The sequence below is a fragment of the Pimephales promelas genome, chromosome 3 (genome assembly GCF_988280905.1).
Source record: "Pimephales promelas chromosome 3, fPimPro1.hap1.1, whole genome shotgun sequence".
Classification (NCBI taxonomy): Eukaryota; Metazoa; Chordata; class Actinopteri; order Cypriniformes; family Leuciscidae; genus Pimephales; species Pimephales promelas.
Genome location: NC_142771.1, coordinates 1479765 through 1501441, shown reverse-complemented (window position 1 = coordinate 1501441; position 21677 = coordinate 1479765). Strand labels below are relative to the sequence as shown.

General features: G+C 39.3%; 2 protein-coding genes across 4 annotated transcripts; one reads left to right on the top strand and one right to left on the bottom strand.

The window, feature by feature from the left end:
- Positions 1 to 2563: 2563 nt before the first annotated feature.
- LOC120484902 (uncharacterized) lies at positions 2564 to 11851 on the bottom strand. Of its 3 annotated transcripts, none has more exons than XM_089129149.1 (4): positions 11727 to 11851; positions 10922 to 11017; positions 7103 to 8406; positions 2564 to 2839 (listed from the first exon to the last, which is right to left on the bottom strand). In XM_089129149.1, exons 3-4 carry the CDS (start codon positions 7920 to 7922, stop codon positions 2811 to 2813), a joined length of 849 nt encoding a protein of 282 aa, XP_088985275.1. In that variant the 5' UTR covers positions 7923 to 8406; positions 10922 to 11017; positions 11727 to 11851; the 3' UTR covers positions 2564 to 2810. The 3 variants fall into 3 exon arrangements, with proteins under 3 accessions (XP_088985275.1, XP_088985276.1, XP_088985277.1); XM_089129150.1 differs by lacking the exon at positions 11727 to 11851 and adding an exon at positions 11512 to 11714; XM_089129151.1 differs by lacking the exons at positions 2564 to 2839; positions 10922 to 11017 and having other exon boundaries at positions 7095 to 8406; positions 11727 to 11834.
- A 20-nt stretch (positions 11852 to 11871) lies between these two features.
- Positions 11872 to 21448, top strand: LOC120484893 (uncharacterized). Its single transcript, XM_039680331.2, has 3 exons — positions 11872 to 11998; positions 14756 to 16592; positions 21064 to 21448. Exons 2-3 carry the CDS (start codon positions 14761 to 14763, stop codon positions 21293 to 21295), a joined length of 2064 nt encoding a protein of 687 aa, XP_039536265.2. The 5' UTR covers positions 11872 to 11998; positions 14756 to 14760; the 3' UTR covers positions 21296 to 21448.
- The last annotated feature ends 229 nt before the right edge of the window (positions 21449 to 21677 follow it).

The following is a 21677-nucleotide window of genomic DNA, read 5'->3' as shown; positions in this document are numbered from 1 at the left end:
TATTGCAGCTCGTAAAGACAGCCACGAACATCAGATTCAAGCAGAAGAATTTCAAAATCCTCTTCTTCCATATCATGTTTAGTTTCTTCCATCATTATCATACTTTCTATCTCCCAGCGCTTGCTTCCAAACAAGATGGCGGATATTGATTGAGCATCTGCAAGTGAAGTCCCACCCACTGATCTGTAATAGGCCTGTAGGGTGAGTGGGTCCCACACCCTTGAATAATAATGAGCGAATGTTTGTAGTCTCTAGACTTTTTAATGAAATATGACTTCCTGCTTATTATGACGCCAATATTTAAGTAAAACACTTAAATCCTTATTTCTCCCATCTCAGGGGAAAATAAGGGAATAAACCATTCAAAAATATGACTGGGTTTCTAAAGATACAAAGATACAAATGGGTGAAGTGTCCCTTTAACATTGTTTACACCACATCGTGTAGTGTGAACCTTAATTTCTTTTAACTATATTTATTAGAGTGTGTAGACATTGAACTTTATTGTATATTACTTCAAATGGGGCCTGAGTCGAGGGTAGTGTAAATTTAGCCTTTCCTTTCGTGTTTTCTTCTCAACTGCTTTACTGGCTCCTGTGCGGATGGCTTGGTATTCCCTAAGTATGTTGATTTGTTTTATTTATTTACTTTGACCAGGCTGATAAACTGGTAAAGGAGTCGTTTAAGGATTTTGAAGTCAACATTACAGGCTGATGGGAAGTGAAAAAGAGGTGGCAGAAATGTGGGTGTGGGAAGAACAACTTTCATAGGAAAAAGGATGTGATACTAACTAGGGGTCAGTTTGTGAGGAGTACATTTCCAAACTGAGAATACTTACATATCTTGAACATGTTGAAATGTTCATGTAAATATAATTCTCTTAGAAAATGTGCATTGGTCTCATTTGTTAATGCATTAGCTAACATAGAGATTAATAACCTTTGTGAGTGTTAGTTAATAAAATACAGTGCTGCATTAACTAATGTTAACAGATACAATTTTGGATCTTAAAAATGTCTTAGTAAATGTTGAAATTAACATTAAACAAGATGAATAAATCCTGTAGAAGTATTGTAATTCCATAACATAAATATATATATATAACATATATATAATTGATCACTGGGATTTAGACCTATATTGTATTTAAATAAAGTTATTTGACATGTAAATTTGCTTTATGTATTGCCCCGGCGTCGACATCAGAATCATATGTCATTCAGTTCAGCATAACTCTAAAACTTGTCATCTCCAGAAATGTTTTGATGATTCACTGAAAATGTGACCCTGGATCACAAAACCAGTCCTAAGTAGCACTGGTATATTTGTGGGATTAGCCAACTATACATTGCATTGGTCAAAATTATAAAATTTTCTTTTATGCCAAAAATCATTAGGTAATTAAGTAAAGATCATGTTCCATGAAGATATTTAGTAAATTTCCTATCGTAAATGTATAAAACATTTATTTTTGTGAGTGAATGCAGCACAATCGCGAACATAAATGCACAAATTTAAAGGCGATTTTCTCAATGTTTCGATTTTTTTTGCATCATCAGATTCCAGATTTTCAAATAGTCGTATCTCGGCCAAATATTGTCCTATCATAACAAACCATACATCAATGGAAAGCTTATTTATTCAGCTAAATCTCAATTAAAAAATTGGTTTTGTCATCCAGGGTCACATATAGGGATCTAATAAAGAGTTTCGTGGACTGGTGTGAGAAAAACGGTCTCAGGCTAAATGCCAGTAAGACGAAGGAAATTGTGGTTGGTTTTAGTAGACTTCCTCAGAAAGTTACTAGTAAATTGAGATTGTAACAACTTATAAGTAATAACAAGGTACTAATCCTGAACCAACCCCCAAATAAAGTAGTTACTTTATACTTTCTTTGGCAATAAGTGCACATACTGTAAAAAAAAAAAGTGTAACCTTTTCATTACTATAAAGAAAAGTGTAACCATTCTATAAAGTATTTATATTTTGGTGTATTTCTTCCAGTTTATTTTTTGCTGGTTTTATAGACTACTAAATATATACACAATTTTAAGGATATTTGATTCATTTGAATCGTTTGGAGATTGTCTTTATCATAAGCGAGTCCCTTTTTAATATCACTAAATGAATGTGCATTTGCCACTCTACCAGCAAGAGATGAAGGAGCAAACTACCATTTAACTTATTTGACCGATTGGTGATCGTGCAACATCAAATCGCGCAGGTTATAAAGAATTTTAGGTTTCTTCTCATCATGTTAGTGCTCATCACAGAAAGTATTTACAGATGATTGTATTGTATACCAAATATAAAGTTGTATGAATCATGCATGTTGATTATGGTCAGAAAATCTAGAGAAAGGGTTGGAAAAAATTGTACTAATCCACCCTTACAACAGTAATCAACAGTATGGCATTTTGATGGCATGAATAAAATGCATGTAAAGTTGGGACCCTGTTTTACCTTGCTGATACTGTCTTTTCATTCAATGACTGTTGTGGAGATTCTTTGTGTAAGAACAACATGAAAGAACAAACGTTGGTTAAATAATCAATTCACAAACTATATATTTTTTATTGTACAATCCTTTAATATTAGTCCAATTTTACAATAAAATAATTTATTAAAGTATAATTATGACTTTCCTTTTTTATACTATTACAAAACATTTCCATTTAATTAAAAGTATAAAACAGCAACATATCACTGTACTTTTAACTAGTTAATTTCATCATTCTCAGAGGTATTTTTTCTATTAGACAGGAGTTGTGCTTCCCATTATACCGGGCCCAAGGCCATGCGTCGCCTGGTCAAATGTCCTGGTCAAGTGTACGTCTCCCTGCAAAAGGAATGCATAAAGATTTGTTTCAATGCACACTGATAGTCATAAAAAAAAATTAATTGTATTTCAACTGCAGGCTTCAGTAAATCAATTATTGAAAAATGTACATCCTCATTTTCAAAAATTTCCTGAACTTGGTGCCAGTGGCGGATGCAGAACGTGACAGATGGGTGGGCCTGGATTAAGTCGAGGTGGGCCAGAATCTAGGGTTTCTAGATTTTGTATTAGCTTTACTACTAGATAGGCTATATTAATGGAGATGAGAAATAAAAACTGCACTGTACAGCTATGATCAGCTGTTCTGTCGAGCTTTCAAAGTTGTTACGGAAAAGGCCGAAGCTGATCAGTTTTTTTTTTAGTCACATGACCTGAGGTGCGCTTGCGGCACTCTCTGAAAAGTTGAGATTCATCTCGCCGCGGCATATATGCACGCCTGGACAATCGAGCGCGCTGCAGCCTGCACCACATGCATATGGCAAGCCAAAATATTCATAAACGCTGGTCTGATTGCACACTGACCCATCAAAAGCATGCGGGACGCGCAATTTGCCATAAAAGCGCATGTTCTTAACGTGCACTTCGTGGTCACGGAAAACGCGCGTCAGAAACTCGTGGTTTATGCATAATTTTTTTTAAAATAAATAATGTATGAAACCTTATTGTAAAGAGTTACTGGAAATACAACTGGAAAATTTGCGAGATGCGTCTCGAACGAAGGGATTACGGACTGTGCGAGGTGCTGAACGTGAAACCGAGAATTGTTTTTCTTTTCTTGTTACAAAAACACTTCTGAGGCGTAAAACACCTGCAGACAGAAACAATCTCGTTTAACCCTCTGGGGTTCTTCGGGTCAATAATGACCCGAAGCGTTTAAATAAATTTTTTTTAAAAATCGTAGCTTCATCGGAATGGTCCCAAACTTGGTGACTTTAATGGTACTTGGTACATGAACACCCAAAAAAATTGGGGACAGGATTTGAAAAGTCTAAGTGGTCGTAAAAAAAAAAAAATAGTCACACTCAGGACCTTCGGGTCAAAAATTACCTGCATAGGAAATGAATGGGAAATTGGCAAAAATGTGAAAAGTTTTTTTGTGCGTACAATCTACAAATCAGCAACGATCTTGAAAAAAAGCACACAACAGTGAAGGGGTGAATCTCTAAAACATCAAGAGTGCAAAACAGACACATCCACACACACACACACACAAACACACCCAAAAAATTCAGAATATACATGTGTTTTGCATTTATAAAATGCTCAGTTTGTCCACCAGATGGCATCCATCTAATTTCAAAAATTGCTTTTATGGGGCCTAGGCTTGACTCCAAAATGAAATACAGTTTAAAAAAAAAAAAAAAAAATTATGTTTTATACAAAATTGTTTATATATATTTAAAAAATATATATATTTTTTCTATTAAATTCAATGGGGGGAAATTTGGTCTTAATTATTGCATTAATACTAATTATAAATTTTTGTATTTGTATTGTATTTGAAATTTTCTCAAAACACCAAAAAAGAAAAGAAAAAATATCATAAAAAACAAGTAAAAAAAAATTATGATTTTCTTTTTTAAATATGAATCCCGCCCTTTGGGTCAATTTTGAGTTACGAGTGTGACTGTTAAACGAAGAACCCCAGATCACACGACGAGGACGCACGTTTTGATGCAAAACCGGGAGTTTCTGATGCGCGTTTTCCGTGACCACAAAGCGCATGTTAAGAACGCAAGCTTTTATGTCGAAACGCACGCGTTTGACGAGTCAATCAGACGCCTGACCACGTCTGTCGCGACAACGTTGCTTCCATAATGAGCCCGTACATTTGAAATGACAAACTTGAGTGCGATCTGTGAACGGGCCCTATTCTTTGTCTTTCCAAGACACGGTGTTCATGTGAACAATGAGCCTCGTCCGCTGTCCTTGCAAGGGTGTTGAAGTCTGGACAAAATATGTACAGTAAAATGACATCACTGCCAGATTCAAACTGTGCGTTTGCTGGCGCTGAGCCAGAGATGAACGCGCTCAGCGCTTCTCATATCATATAAAGTGTTCGGCGGGCCGTATGGCCAAACTTAATTCATTATTATTATAAAAATTAAAAATTTAAATTGTTTTTATTAATCTGTTTGGATGGGCCACCTGTCAATCTGGGTGGGCCCATGAATCCACGCCTGCTTGGTGCCAGGAACATTAATGAAACCTTATTGTAAAGCTTTAAAATGCTTTCTTATACCCCTTTTCCCACCAACAAGAACCAGGTGCTGGTTCAGAGCTAGAGCAACATGACATCATGACTTTTGCGTAAACATACACACCACTTTCGAGTCAAGTGGCGTGTTATCTCTACGCATTTTGAGCTATCCGCGTGTATTTCTACGCCATTAACGTCCGAGTGATTCCACGTGTCTGTACACGCCGTCAAATGTCCAGTCATAAATGCCATTAACCCCAGTGACGGTTAGGTTTAGGGACGGGGTTGAGGTAAGTCATATATTTATATAACGTTAAGTCAACGGTGTTCATAAACACGCTGAAAAGCGATTATGCGTCTTGATAGCACGCCAAAAATGGAAATACGAATTGGCGTGTCATACACGCGCTACTTCATGAGATCAGTCTGGCTAGAGCTAGTTCGGATCGGAGTTCGACTGACGAGCTTTCAAAGAACCGGTTAGCATTTCCACAGCCTAGAGAGCCATCACAGAGCCAGCAATGCTAACGCGGCACACACAAACACACAAGGCTTGTTCGAGATCTGTGAATCTCGAACTGCGAGAGCGATCCAAAAGCAGAAGGAGTCGTACGCTCTCCAAACACTCCCGCAGCTCCGATCAGTCCGAGCCGCTCCGATGCATCTCGAACAAGCCTTCCATCAACAATGGCGGTTGTTGTGTTATTATTTATGCTCATGGCTTTGCAAACCTACATCGGTATCCAAACACGCCGAATCCAGCACATTCGTGCAGATCCTCATAACTTGCATTGACGTAGACTACAATCGAGCTGCTATTAGCATGATTAGCTGCTATTTAAAAAATGGCGGTCACAAGTTTCTATTCGTCTTGTTGGTCACGGTAACCCCGCCCCCAGCCGCTGACGTAAGCGGTTCTCACTTCTAGACCAGCAATGATTTGGTGCTACTTAAGAACCACTTTTACTGGTTCGGAGCTGGTGCTTTGGTGGCCGAAAAACAAAGAACCGATTTGAAACTAGGCTCTTGCTCCGAACCAGCATTTGCCAGCGCTGTATAGTATGTTGTTGTGTAATCGAGGTCGGCCCATGAGTAAACCCTGTCTAGTATTGATCCGGGCTGATAAACTGTTTGCGTTGCGTAGCTCAGACAAGTAGCAGGGTTTCATTTTGCTTTCGTTTGCCATGTGATGTTTATCGTATGCCGCAGAAATGGGAGCTCTCTCGCACCGGCAGAAAAAAAGGTGGCAAAATATGACCAGTAGGGTTGGGTATCGTTTGAATTTGAACGATTCTGATTCCGATTCCGATTCCTTGTTTCGATTCCGGTTTCTAACGATTCTCGATTCCGATTCTTTTAAGAGGCAGGGTCAAAAAAGTTTAGCTAACCTTGCTAACCAACGGCCTTTCTGAAGGAAATAATCCTTCTGTAAAAATACTCCTTTTGTCACAAATTTTGCATTTTGCCGAGATTTCGTTATTTTTAGAAAAGTGAAGCCACACCGACGTAAGGCATCATGTTCGACTCGCGTGGTTATGCCAACACTTCCAGTAGACGCTTCTTCGTTGGTGTTGTTCAGCGGTTTCTTCTTCCGCTCGGCGGACTGTGAATATCGAACCTAGGAATCGAAATTTTAACTTTTGAACGATTCCGGGAAAAACGAAAAGTTAGTCTCGGTTCCAATCGATACTCGATTCTCGATACCCAACCCTAATGACCAGTCTATAGCCCGTTAAATAGTCAGGGCTATCTAATTGTAAATAATAATAGAGTAAATAGTAACAGTCTAGAGCCCTGTATAATGCTGTATTTCTTCTTTAAATGAGCGCCACCTACTGTCAGACAGCAAATTTGCAAAATTTTTTTTTACATTGATCTGAAATGACAAATTACACATTTCTGTTGGTTGAACAAGTTAATAGATATCAATCAATCAACAAAGTGTCCTGTGCTCACCACACACCGGCTATAGGTGGAGAGGAGAGATTTGGCTATAGGGTGATGTGTGGCTAACTTACACAGAAGAGACTTTGTTGCTCAGCACATGAATATAAACTACTTACCATGGACCTTCATGTGTCGTTTCAGGTGACTTTTAATAGAGAAACTCTTCCCGCACTGATCACACGTGTGCGGCTTCTCTCCAGTGTGGATCCTCTCATGTTTTTTCCGAGATGATGATTGATTGAATCTCTTGTCGCAGTGTGAACACTTGTAAGGTTTTTCTCCAGTGTGAATTCTCTCGTGGTGTTTTAAATTGCCCGCTGTAGTAAAAGTCTTCTCACACTCAAAGCACATGTACTCTTTCACACCAGTGTGAGTTTTCTCATGTCTATGTAAAGTTTGAAGCAGTGAAAAACTCTTTCCACACACAGAACATGAATACGGCTTCTCCTTCGTATGAACTCTCAGGTGTGTCTTCAGCTCCGATGCCCTAAGAAATGTTTTGCCGCACTGATCACATGTGAATGGCTTCACTCCGGTGTGGATCCTCATGTGAACATTAAGGGATGATGATTGACTGAAACTCTTCCCACATTGATCACATGAGAACGGCTTCTCTCCGGTGTGGATCCTCATGTGTAGCTTCAGGTTACTTATAATAGAGAAACTCTTCCCGCACTGATCACATGTGTGTAGTTTCTCTCCAGTGTGGATCCTCTCGTGTGTTTTCATATTTGTTGATCGATTGAATCTCTTGTCGCAGTGTGAACACTTGTAAGGTTTTTCTCCAGTGTGAATTCTCTGATGCAGTTTTAATATGTCCGCTGTAGTAAAACTCTTCTCACACTCAAAGCACATGTACTCTCTCACACCAGTGTGAGTTTTCTCATGTCTATGTAAAGTTTTCAGCAGTGAAAAACTTTTCCACACACAGAACATGAATACGGCTTCTCCATCGTATGAACACTCAGGTGCGTCTTCAGGTGTGATGCCCTAAGAAATGATTTGCCGCATTGATCACAAGAAAACAGCTTCTCTCCAGTGTGGATCTTCATGTGACGCACAAGACTTTGTCTGTATGGGAAACTCTTTTTACACTGATCACATGTGAACGGCTTCTCTCCGGTGTGAACTCTGATGTGACGATGAAACATTTGTTTGGTTGTGAGACTCTTCCCACACTGAGTGCAGGTGAAAGATTTCTTGGCTTGTCTTTTCTTTAAAAATGTCTTTTTAGTCTTGGAACGACTTGAAGGTTTTCCTCCAGGTTGGACATGATGTTCCTCCTCCACTTCTCTCAGTTCTTCTCTCTCCTCCTTCACTTCCATCAGTTCTTCTCTCTCCTCCTTCACTTCACTCAGTTCTTCTCTCTCCTCCTTTACTTCATTTAGCTCTTCTCTCTCCTCACCCTCTTCCATCGGGTCTGACAAAACAGAAAATGTCATTTAAGCATGAGAATTTCAAAATTTTCTAAATCAAAATAATTTAAATAGAGAAATATGTAGTGAATGGAGATTAAAATTAAATTATCCCAGATGTAACTGCAATAAAATACAATAAATATATAATTATATTATTATACGTCCCTGAAACTTTCCAATCATTCTAGCACCACTCTTGTTCAACCTGTATATGAAGAGTTCAGATGCAAAAGCCTCTAAATGTCATTTGAAATTTTCTTCTTTAAAGGGACTCTGTGTAGGAAATACCCCCATCTAGTGGTTAAATAGTATTTTGCATTCAAACGAATTTTGCTCTCCAGCGCCTCGCTTTTTCAAGTGCGTATTGCATCTACGGTTGCCGTTATGTACCAAAAATGCTATGACAGGATGTCTTGTAGTAACACTTCATCGAGTTTTTCTCTGGGTGAACAGGTTTGTAACTTAAAAGAAAACAGCAACTTGTGTGTTAACTTATGTGTACAATTTATGTGTCTAGCTGTATAAATTAATTTTAATTCTCTGTACAATCTTATCCACATAGCAAAATCACAATTTTAGCTAATTGATCATTTATATATAAAAAGAAAGCTATAGAAAATCTTACAGAGAGCAATATTTTCTTCAATATTTTCTTACAATCATTATCTCTATATTCTTACTGAATTTATCGAATTAACTTACAAACCTTGTTTTTAGCACCTTCCTTCACAATAGCTGCGAGTAAAGTAGTCAATAGCTGCTATTCATCAAAGACCTTGTTTAACTTTTTTACCTATAAATGTTATACTGTCTATATAATAAAGTACACAACCAAGCAATGACAAATTAAGTCAGACTGTAACATTGACTAACCTGTCTGTCGAGGAGAAAGCAGGCAACTTCAGCGTCTCTTCTGAAATCTTTCTGCTGCATTAGCTATTTCCACGGTTGAAAACGCTATCCCGATATTTAAGGCCATTGCACACTGAGCACGAAATATTCGTATGCGTATTTTCCTGTACGTCAACCTAAAAATTCGTCACGCATAGAAACCTTGCACACCGAGTCCGTTGCGTAGCCTATTTATTAAACCTTTGCGGGAAAAAACGCAAAAATACCAAATGGATTCGTCAAGCAGTGAGGATGATTTTTGCCCTCTCTCTTATTGAAAAGAGAAGAAATAGAAAATATCCATCCAATCCTGAAATTGCGCCGAGAGGAAGGAGTTCATTATCAAGGAGTTGCGAATTTATCCTGAGCGATTCAAAATTTACCTCAGAATGTCAGTGGGACAGTTCGATGCTTTGCTAGCGATTCTGGAGCCACATATTAAAAACAAGACCACCAATTTCCGTGAACCAATCGATTCTGAACGGAGACTGGCAGTGTGTCTGGTATGGACCAGGTATGGACACACACAAACACACACACACCCGCGCGCGGCCCTGTGGAAGCGCTGGGCAGACAGAACAGCTGTTATTGTGTATGTATTGTGTATATTGTGCCCAAATAATACATTAGTTATCGAATAGGCTGCTCAATCACACTTTATTCGATCCTAAATTTTAATCTGATTGAAAGGGGAGGTTTATTAATTTCATAATCCAATATAGAGAAGAGAACATAAACACTTGATCGAATTGAAAACCGAAACTGAAAGCAGTAGGCCTACGGCGCATATGTTCAATGATTTGAGGACGAGCTCCCCCGGCCCTGAATTGTCAAAAGACCTCTCAAAATGCTGGCTCTGGATGCGAAAAACGCAGAAAATCGAACCATATCCGATTAATTTTATGACGGAAAAATGAATGGTCTTGTTTTTTGCAATCTCCGGTCACGTTTCCTTTTTCGTTCAAGTCTGGCCTTTTTTTGCGAGGAGGATGCATTCTCCTGTGACTCGGCATATGGTCCGCAATTACAAATAATAGAGCAAAAGAGCAATCAGCAATCATAGGAGTGCAATGCAGCCGTTTAAACTTGCAGGGAATGCGCCTCTCAATGTGACGTTACGATGGCTCTGAGTCTGAACGAAAACGCGTTGTGGAAACGCGTTTGGCTTGTGGTACTTTTTGACCCTCTCTGCTATTATAGTTTTCAAGATGGCGGAACGGACATGGAAGCCTCCGTAAACCTACCCGTCCCATGTACATAAAGATAATAAATTCTTCATTTACGAGGATAAGTCAGATAATTTGCAGAGGTTTTTGTACACCATTGAGGACATATTTATGAATAAAAATATTGATTTCAGATAATAAAATACCTAAAAATCTACACAGAGTCCCTTTAATGATTATTTTTGTCAAACTTGTATATTCAAGTTCAGTAATTTCACTTAAATAACAATTAATAGGTAATTACCATTGCCATTTAAGTGAAATTACTGAACTTAAATACAAGCTTGACAAAAATAATCATTAAAGAAGAAAATTTCAAATGGCATTTAGAGGCTTTTGCATCTGAACTCTTCATACGCTCCCAATGAGCCAAATAATGAAAAAGAACCAAATCGCTTACCACAGCTATGCAGATGACACAGCTCTACTTAGCCTTATCAACTAAGCCATTCAGGATCATCAGCAGCAGATCATCTCACTTTATTCTGAGTGTTTGCTGTTAGAAACAAATTATTTAAGTCGGGATATAAAAGCCAAAAAAAAAAAAAAACTGCTACACTGAAAGGCAATACTGTTATTTCTCACTATGACATGGATAAAACATCAATAACACAAAAATAATCACTAAAGACACTCATCTTCATAAACTGATGAATAATTACAGCAGCATAATATGACCAAATTATCAAAATATAGCTAGTTTGATCTTACGATAACTACATTAATCATTATAAAAAGTAGTTAGATCATTTAAAAGAATAACAGAAACTGTAATTATCATAAAACTTTTAAAAATAAAGAGCACCACACACAAAGCACTGTTGTTCCAAGAGTAAAACGCTATTTATATTTTAACACTGCTTGTCTCACGTGTGTCTCATTATAGGCTAATAACGCATTTAGCATCCAACAACACAACAAGCAGTCTCTGTTCCAGTATAACACGTAAGATCGATTCCCTAATTCCCCTCACAGATCTTAAACTTTTACTTTTGACTTGAAACAATCACACAATCGCTCAGGGCTGAATGAACTCCACATATTCTCCTCAGGCTCGCTGCTGCTGCACTAAATGTGTATTTCAGGACGAAGACGCTATAACGCACAAGTATCGCTGTGATCGATGAAAACAACACTGAAATGAGTTTGTCGCTTAATCAAACTGTATAAAGTGTGTGTGATGGGTGTGTAAAGATGAGAAATACCGTGAACTGCTCTCATCGCCTCAGAAAACTCGACGCTAAAACTCAATGAGGGAAAGTACGGCGCGCGCGAGCGAGCCGTGACGTCATCTGCCGCCACCCTCCCGCATATTAATAGCGTCTGCCTGATGCCCGCACTGTAGAGAGGGAGAGACCTTGCAAGTGCCCCTCGCGGACGCGAAGCTCAAAGCTAACTGGGCTAAGCTAAGCTAAGCTAAGCTAAGCTAACTGCTATCAAAGAGTCGCCGCGCGTCAGAGCGATTGAGCCGAGAGAGGTGTGTATCAACTCGTCTTAGTTACCGAACATAGTATAATATGAAAAAAGGTTTAAGGTTCCTTTAAGGTTTATCAGATGTACACAGCAGAAGCTTTCCAGAGGATAGACATCTTGATCTGACTTTTTAAAATATGTTTATCGAATAAACCTCTTTAAAAAGTCAGTTTTACATGTATTCTAAATCATAAACATCGTAAAGACATATTCTTAATGTTTATTTGACATCTGACAGGAATAGTCTCATAGACATATCGTAGATGAGCAAACAAACACACTTATCCAGATGAAAACAAACGCACACATCAAATAGAGGTCTCTGAGATGTAGCCTAGTGCTACATGTGCTATCAGCCCTATATTTACATTCATATGGACATATCGTGATAGTTATAACCTGAGTGTCATTAGTTTATTTATATTATGGATGTTTTATCCATATCACGTTGAGAGAAATTACAGAATTGAGCATTTTTACAGGCTTTTATCCTTCTAACAGCAAACACTCAGAATAAAGTGAGATGATCTGCTGATGATCCTGAATGACTTGTTGAATGAGTGTTGATAGTCTGAGGATCATCAATATTAACAGATCTGCTGAAAACACTCTTTATTTCATGACAATAGTTCCTGTTTTTACCTCATTTATTATGCTGATGTCTTCAGATCTCCTGTAAATTGACACTTAAAGCTCATTTCATCAGTGTCAGCAGACTGAGGGGATTTGTTTGCTACTATACATTTATTTCTGTTTTTATCTGTTTTTCTTACAGTTCTTTACTACATTTCTAGATATCTGCCATTATTTTAACGGAGAAACAGAATAATGTTATAATTAGAAACAGAAATATTTTGATATGCCTATTTTTTCAGGCATATTTAGACCAAGAATCATTTGATGATATATTCAAACACTGTATATTAGGATCATAGTGCAGCCCCAAAATAGTCAATTTTCAAGCATTGAAATTTGGTGAAAATAGTTAACAACCTATGGTTCCAAACTTCTGACGGTGGTTTCGTCTCGATCGGACTAACGGTATCGAAGATATTGGCAAATGTTTTTAAGCGCTAAATCACAACGCTACACAAACCGTAAGACGAAACTTAGCATGTTTGGTATCTGTGGATTCGGCAAGGATTCAGGAACCCACCTAGACTCCCGTGAAAATCAGTCAACCACACCCAGAGTTATAAGCATTTGAAAAATACATTTTACCACTAGGTGGCGCTGTTTCTAAACTTCTCAGGCTTTTTCAAGGCATGGTACTGATGACCCATACCGAGTTTCATAACAATCCGTTCATGCGTTCAGAAAATACAGCATTTTAGCGCACAATTCAAAATGGCCAAGCGCCAAAATGGCCGATCTGGGAAAATTTGATATCAGTCGACTGGCAGGACGCCCTGAATCTAATGAGACCACATTTATGATTTTTGGACAAACCGTTCAGAAGTTATAAGCAAATACAAGGACTTTTCATATCTCGGGACCAGTAAGTGGCGCTGCGCCGAAACGCAGCATGTACCCTCAAGTTATGCTTGTAATGACATGTATCCAGTTTGGTCTGAATTCGATAAAGCGTTAAGGAGATACAGCCTTACATTTGTTTTCGCATTTCAAAACTGAACCAAACATTTTTTTTCAAAGATCAACAGTCTGTCTTTAGCCTGCCTACACCAGCCATGTCTACGAAACAAATGAATGAACATTTGCTTATCAATCTACATTTGCGCCTACATCTTTGTAGAACTTCAAAAAAGAAACAGAAAAGATGCTGAAATGCGCGCTAGTGTCTTCATTAGGGTTGGGTATCGTTTGAATTTGAACGATTCTGATTCCGATTTCTTGTTTCGATTCTGGTTCCTAACGATTCTCGATTCCAATTCTTTTAAGAGGCAGGGTCAAAAAAGTTTAGCTAACCCTGCTAACCAACGGCCTTTCTGAAGGAAATAATCCTTCTGTAAAAATACTTCTTTTGTCACAAATTTTGCATTTTGCCGAGATTTCGTTATTTTTAGAAAAGTGAAGCCACACTTTGGATCGCCGACGTAAGGTACTCATGTTCGACTCGCGTGGTTATGCCAACACTTCCAGTAGACGCTTCTTCGTTGGTGTTGTTCAGCGGTTTCTTCTTACGCTCGGCGGACTGTGAATATCGAAACTAGGAATCGAAATTTTAATTTTTGAACGATTCCGGGAAAAACGAAAAGTTAGTCTTGGTTCCAATCGATACTCGATTCTCGATACCCAACCCTAGTCTTCATGCTTCATGTGTCGTTGATGATGTGTGTGACGTCGTTGTCGTAAAGCATGTCGTGAATCTCGCGAGATTTGTCGGGGACGCTCCTTTCAAACTTGCTGGTTTTTCCAGCGGAAGTGACTTTGAAGCTGTTATATTAAGGTACAATTCTTGCATAGTGTGACTTTAAAACATTTTTAGTAAAACAAATATCAATCCCAAAGTTGGTGTCAAAAATGGCAGCATTGTGTATTTTAATGTCAACATCATGTTAGATATTTGTGTCATTGATCAAATTAATAGTTCTTGCTAAAGAAACATGGGATTCATGCCTATAAAGTTTTAAAAACAATAATTGGAGGCTAAATTTACCTCATTCATGGAAAGTTTAAGGACATAAAATTTATTATGTAAAACATCAGGGCTCACTTTCACGTCCTTTCACTTTATATTTCTCTCTTTTAATTATTTTGATTTACTGAAAATTAAATGCATTATTTCTTTCTGTCATGTCAGACCTGATGGAAGAGAATGAGGAGAGAGAAGAACTGAGTGAAGTGGAGGAGGAAGAACATGTCAAACCTGGAGGAAAACCCTTGAGTCGCTCAAAGACTAAAAAGACATTTTTAAAGAAAAGAGCCAAGAAATCTTTCACCTGCACTCAGTGTGGAACCAGTTTCACAGCCAAACATCATCTTGAGCGTCACATGAGGATCCACACCGGAGAGAAGCCGTTCACATGTGATCAATGTGGGAAGAGTTTCGGTCATTCTTCATACCTTAAAGAACACATGAGGATCCACACCGGAGAGAAGCCGTTCTCATGTGATCAGTGTGGCAAATCATTTCTTAGGGCATCAGACCTGAAGACACACCTAACAGTTCATACGAAGGAGAAGCCGTATTCATGTTCTGTGTGTGGAAAGAGTTTTCCACTGTGGCTTCATTTACATAAACATCAGAAAATTCATACTGGTGTGAGAGAGTACATGTGCTTTGAGTGTGAGAAGACTTTTACTACAGCGGCCATTTTAAAACGGCACGAGATAATTCACACTGGAGAAAAACCTTACATGTGTTTACACTGCGACAAGAGATTCAATGTGTTATCATCTCTGAAAACACATGAGAGGATCCACACTGGAGAGAAACCTTACAAGTGTTCACACTGTGACCAGAGATTCAGTTTTTCATCAAATCTGAAAACACATGAGAGGATCCACACTGGAGAAAAACCTTACAAGTGTTCACACTGCAACAAGAGATTCAGTGATCCATCACATCTGAAAACACATAAGATGATCCACACTGGAGAAAAACCTTACAAGTGTTCACACTGCAACAAGAGATTCATTCGGTCATCATATCTGAAAAGACATGAGATGATCCACACTGGAGAAAAACCTTACAAGTGTTCACACTGTGACAAGAGATTCATTAACCCATCATCTCTTAAAACACATGAGATGATCCACACTGGAGAAAAACCTTGCAAGTGTTCACACTGTGACAAGAGATTCAGTGACCCATCATCTCTGAAAAAGCATGAGATGATCCATACTGGAGAAAAACCCTACAAGTGTTCACTCTGTGACAAGGGATTCAGTCGATCATCACATCTGAAATCACATGAGAGGATCCACACTGGAGAAAAACCTTACAAGTGTACACACTGTGACAAGAGATGCAGTGACTCAGCAAATCTGAAAACACACGAGAGGATCCACAGTAGAAAAAAACCTTACAAGTGTTCACACTGTGAAAAGAGATTCAGTCACTCATCACATCTGAAAACACATGAGAGGATCCACACTGGGGAAAAACCTTACAAGTGTTCACACTGTGACAAGACATTCAGTCAATCATCAACTCTGAAAACACATGAGAGGATCCACACTGGAGAAAAACCTTGCAAGTGTTCACACTGTGACAAGAGATTCAGTCACTCATCACATCTGAAAAAGCATGAGATGATCCATACTGGAGAAAAACCCTACAAGTGTTCACACTGTGACAAGAGATTCAGTCGATCATCGCATCTGAAAACACATGAGAGGATCCACACTGGAGAAAAACCTTACAAGTGTTCACACTGTGACAAGAGATTCAGTGACTCATCACATCTGAAAACACACGAGAGGATCCACAGTAGAGAAAAACCTTACAAGTGTTCACACTGTGAAAAGAGATTCAGTGACTCAGCAAATCTGCGATCACATGAGAGGATCCACAGTAGAGAGAAGCCGCACACGTGTGATCAGTGTGGAAAGAGTTTCTCTATTAAAAGTGACCTGAAGCTACACATGAAGATCCATGCTGTGGAGAAACCACATCACCACAGCCTGAGATCACGGTAAGTAGTTCATCTTTATGTGTTGAGCAACAAAAGCTGCTTTTCCACATTTAGAAAAGGTTCCAGTTGTGTTCCCTGTGCGTTTTGTCCATAGGAATGTTTTTCTCCACTGTAAATTCACATGATTGAGCACACAATTAATCTATAACTATCGTGGTGGTAGATTATTTTCATGCTCGATTTAATCAATTCCGTCTTGCAGCCCTAGTTTGTATTGATCAGCCCTAGTAATTAAAGTTTGTATTGATCATCAAAAACAAGAATCAGACGGGCAATTGTTGATCTTACGGCTGCCTTTGATACTGTAGGCCATAGTGTTCTTATTTGGCGTTTAGAGCATTTCTTCGGTATCAAGGGCATGGCCTTAAAGTGGATTAGATCATATCTTGAAGACAGGTCTATTTTCAGTTGAGGTAGGTACATCATCTTCTGCTCCTATTATTAGTGGAGTTCCTCAGGGATCTATTTTGGGTCCCCCCTTCTTTTTAACTTGTATATGCATCCGTTGGGTACGGAGCCCCCCTAGTCCCACTTTGGCAAAAAAAATTAATTATAACTATCTTGTGGCCTCAAGATAGTAACTCATGGCCTCAAGATCTTGTATCTTGAGGCCACGAGTTACTATCTTGAGGCCAGGAGTTAGTATCTTGAGGCCACGAGTTAGTATCTTGAGGCCACGAGTTACTATCTTGAGGCCACGAGTTAGTATCTTGAGGCCAAGTATCTTGAGGCGACGAGTTACTATCTTAAGGCCACGAGTTAGTATCTTGAGGCCACAAGTTAGTATCTTGAGGCCACGAGTTAGTATCTTGAGGCCAAGTATCTTGAGGCGACGAGTTACTATCTTAAGGCCACGAGTAAGTATCTTGAGGCCACAAGTTAGTATCTTGAGGCCACAAGTTAGTATCTTGAGGCCACGAGTTAGTATCTTGAGGCCACGAGTTAGTATCTTGAGGCCACAAGTTAGTATCTTGAGGCCACAAGTTAGTATCTTGAGGCCACAAGTTAGTATCTTGAGGCCACAAGTTAGTATCTTGAGGCCACAAGTTAGTATCTTGAGGCCACGAGTTAGTATCTTGAGGCTACGAGTTAGTATCTTGAGGCCAAGTATCTTGAGGCGACGAGTTAGTATCTTAAGGCCACGAGTTAGTATCTTGAGGCCACGAGTTAGTATCTTGAGGCCACGAGTTAGTATCTTGAGGCCACGAGTTACTATCTTGAGGCCACGAGTTACTATCTTGAGGCCACGAGTTAGTATCTTGAGGCCACGAGTTAGTATCTTGAGGCCACGAGTTAGTATCTGGAGGCCACGAGTTAGTATCTCGAGGCCACGAGTTAGTATCTCGAGGCCACGAGTTAGTATCTCGAGGCCACGAGTTAGTATCTTGAGGCCACGAGTTAGTATCTTGAGGCCACGAGTTAGTATCTTGAGGCCACGAGTTAGTATCTTGAGGCCACGAGTTAGTATCTTGAGGCCACGAGTTAGTATCTTGAGGCCACGAGTTAGTATCTTGAGGCCACGAGTTAGTATCTTGAGGCCACGAGTTAGTATCTTGAGGCCACGAGTTAGTATCTTGAGGCCACGAGTTAGTATCTTGAGGCCACGAGTTACTATCTTGAGGCCACGAGTTACTATCTCGAGGCCACGAGTTACTATCTCGAGGCCACGAGTTACTATCTCGAGGCCACGAGTTACTATCTCGAGGCCACGAGTTAGTATCTCGAGGCCACGAGTTAGTATCTCGAGGCCACGAGTTAGTATCTCGAGGCCACGAGTTAGTATCTCGAGGCCACGAGTTAGTATCTCGAGGCCACGAGTTAGTATCTCGAGGCCACGAGTTAGTATCTTGAGGCCACGAGTTAGTATCTTGAGGCCACGAGTTAGTATCTTGAGGCCACGAGTTAGTATCTTGAGGCCACGAGTTACTATCTTGAGGCCACGAGTTACTATCTTGAGGCCACGAGTTACTATCTTGAGGCCACGAGTTAGTATCTTGAGGCCACGAGTTAGTATCTTGAGGCCACGAGTTAGTATCTCGAGGCCACGAGTTAGTATCTCGAGGCCACGAGTTAGTATCTTGAGGCCACGAGTTAGTATCTTGAGGCCACAAATTACTATCTTGAGGCCACGAGGTACTATCTTGAGGCCACGAATTACTATCTTGAGGCCACGAATTACTATCTTGAGGCCACGAATTACTATCTTGAGGCCAAGTATCTTGAGGCCACAAGTTACTGTCTTGAGGCCACGAGTTTGTATCTTGAGGCCACGAGTTACTATCTTGAGGCCACAAGTTAGTATCTTGAGGCCATGAGTTACTATCTTGAGGCCACGAGTTAGTATCTTGAGGCCACAAATTAGTATCTTGAGGCCACGAGTTAGTATCTTGAGGCCACGAGTTACTATCTTGAGGCCACGAGTTACTATCTTGAGGCCACAAGTTACTATCTTGAGGCCACGAGTTACTATCTTGAGGCCACAAGTTACAATCTTAAGGCCACAAGTTAGTATCTTGAGGCCACAAGTTAGTATCTTGAGGCCATGAGATAGTATCTTGAGGCCACGAGTTAGTATCTTGAGGCCACGAGTTAGTATCTTGAGGCCACGAGTTAGTATCTTGAGGCCACGAGTTAGTATCTTGAGGCCACGAGTTAGTATCTTGAGGGCACGAGTTACTATCTTGAGGCCACGAGTTACTATCTTGAGGCCACATGTTACTATATTGATGCCACGAGTTAGTATCTTGAGGCCACAAATTACTATCTTGAGGCCACGAGTTAGTATCTTCAGGCCACGAGTTACAATCTTGAGGCCATGAGATAGTATCTTGAGGCCACGAGTTAGTATCTTGAGGCCACGAGTTAGTATCTTGAGGCCACGAGTTAGTATCTTGAGGCCACGAGTTAGTATCTTGAGGCCACAAGATAGTTATAATTAATTTTTCTTGCCAAAGTGGGACTAGTTGGGGGATATTATTAGGAATCACAATTTTCACAAGTTTCATTTTTATGCAGATGATTCACAGTTGTACCTGCCGTTAAAAGCTGGTTATTTAATTCATCCTTTGTTGGAATGCATGGGGGACATTAAAGTAGAACTCCGATGCAAAACAAACCTTTGTTCTAATAAAACATCGGTACCTAGTCAACCGTTCTCTGAGATTTGTTTTCATGATAATTGAATGTAAAGAGTTTTATCTCTAAAAATTGTTTAGTGTATAATGCTAGTACTGGGGGCATTTACTAAGTAAAAAGAAATCGCCAGTTTATACCACTAACAAGGCTCAAAATAGCCCCACACTAACACAGTAACATAATGAGGGTCCATACATGCAAAACATTGAGAACTTTGTAAGTGTACAGACCGTTTAATGAGAAGATACTTGGGGAACAAAACTAAAAAGTAATAGTTCACCCCAAAATGAAAATTCTGTCAGTAATTACTCTCCCTCATGTTGTTCAACCCCATAAGTCTTTCGTTCATCTTCAGAACACAAATGAAGATGTTTTTGATTAAATCTGAGAGCTGGATCACTCCTCCATGGGCTTCTGAAGGATTTAAACTTGACAGCCCAAAAAAGTCATTAAAGACATCGTTAAAATAGTCCAAATGACTACAGTGGCTAGATCTTAAGTTTATCAAGCGCCGAGAATACTTTTTGAGCGCAAAAAAACAAAACAAAAATAACAACTTTATTCAAGTATTCATTTCCACCTTGATCGGCCTCAGATTTCACTTAGTATGCGTAATGTTTCTGGTTGAACGTCTCACGCATCACACACATGACCAGCGTCGCCAATAGTGAGCCTACGTATGACGTATAACACAGAAGCAGTACGCTGTTACACTACGTGAACTATCTGGAGGCTGACAGAGGTGAAAATGAATACTTGAATAAAGTCGTTATAATTTTTTTGGCGCTCAAAAAGTATTCTCGTCGCTGTCAATGCAAAGATGCGCTACGAAATTAAAACAATTCCTGCGGCACGAATGAGGTGTAGAGTGTGGCGCGGTAGACGCGAATACGCCTCATTCGAATGATTTAGTTAGTGCTATTTGTGCACTCACGCGTTTAACGCAAATTCGCGCCTGCCGTCCGAGATGAAAAATCTGAACTTTGGTGTCAATTCGCGCCGCGTTAACCAATTCCGATTCAAACTTTTGATTTACGCGCGTCAGTTTCACTCTTGACACGTGAATTAACACAAAGTGGTCAAGCGTCAAATTAGACACGAATTTGACGCGCTACTCGCGTCCGGTGTGAACGTAGCATTACAGAATATTCATTTTGGGGTGAACTATCCCTTTAATGTAAGAAAATTTTTGACTGTACGCAAATGCTAGTGCAGTGAATCTCAACTTTCTTTAAGTGCTGAAACCCTGTCATGTTTGGATTGGTTTAATTACTTCACTCTTTATTTCACATTTTTCTTTCGTTTGAAATGTCACATGATTTAATGTTTCTTTTAGACCCGATGGAAGAACCAGAGAGAAACCTTACTCATGTGATCAATTCGGGAGGAGCTTCACGGATAAAGGAAACTTTAAGAGACACATGAGGATCCACACCGGAGAGAGACCATACACATGTGGTCAGTGTGGGAACAGTTTCATCAGTAAACAAAACCTTAAGAATCATAAGAAGCTTGTTGTATTTGTATACCGCTGTAACCTTAGAAATCATCCTGAAACATTCCCATAACCTGTTACAGTCATACATTTAAAGATGTACATCCAGTTCTCCAGGACTGAAGCTGAAGACTCATAATATGTAACCTTTTGTTATTTTGCTAAACTTTTTTGATGTGAAACCAAGTATATATTTTTTTTGTTTAAATAAACTTTTCTTATATAAAGACAAGTATTTTTTCGTCTTACGAAATAGGCAATTTTAGTACATCAATTTTAGTACATTAATAGGCATTTTGTACATCTTCACTGACCAGGACGAAAAGAGATCCAGGAAGCTTTCACCGGATAGTAAGCATGAAAGATTATTCAAGTCAAAGATTGTTATGGTTGTATATGGTGTTATAGGACATACCTTATATTTAACTGGTATAAAAAAATAGCCAAGTGTAGTA

Excerpts from the sequence above, each read along its gene's own strand:
- LOC120484902 (XM_089129149.1), bottom strand. The coding sequence starts at position 7,922 with ATGTTCTGTGTGTGGAAAAGTTTTTCACTGCTGAAAACTTTACATAGA. Across the intron at positions 2,840-7,102 it reads ACGACACATGAAGGTCCATG|GGAGACGTACACTTGACCAG; the intron begins GTAAGTAGTTTA and ends TTCCTTTTGCAG.
- LOC120484893 (XM_039680331.2), top strand. The coding sequence starts at position 14,761 with ATGGAAGAGAATGAGGAGAGAGAAGAACTGAGTGAAGTGGAGGAGGAA. Across the intron at positions 16,593-21,063 it reads CACCACAGCCTGAGATCACG|ACCCGATGGAAGAACCAGAG; the intron begins GTAAGTAGTTCA and ends TGTTTCTTTTAG.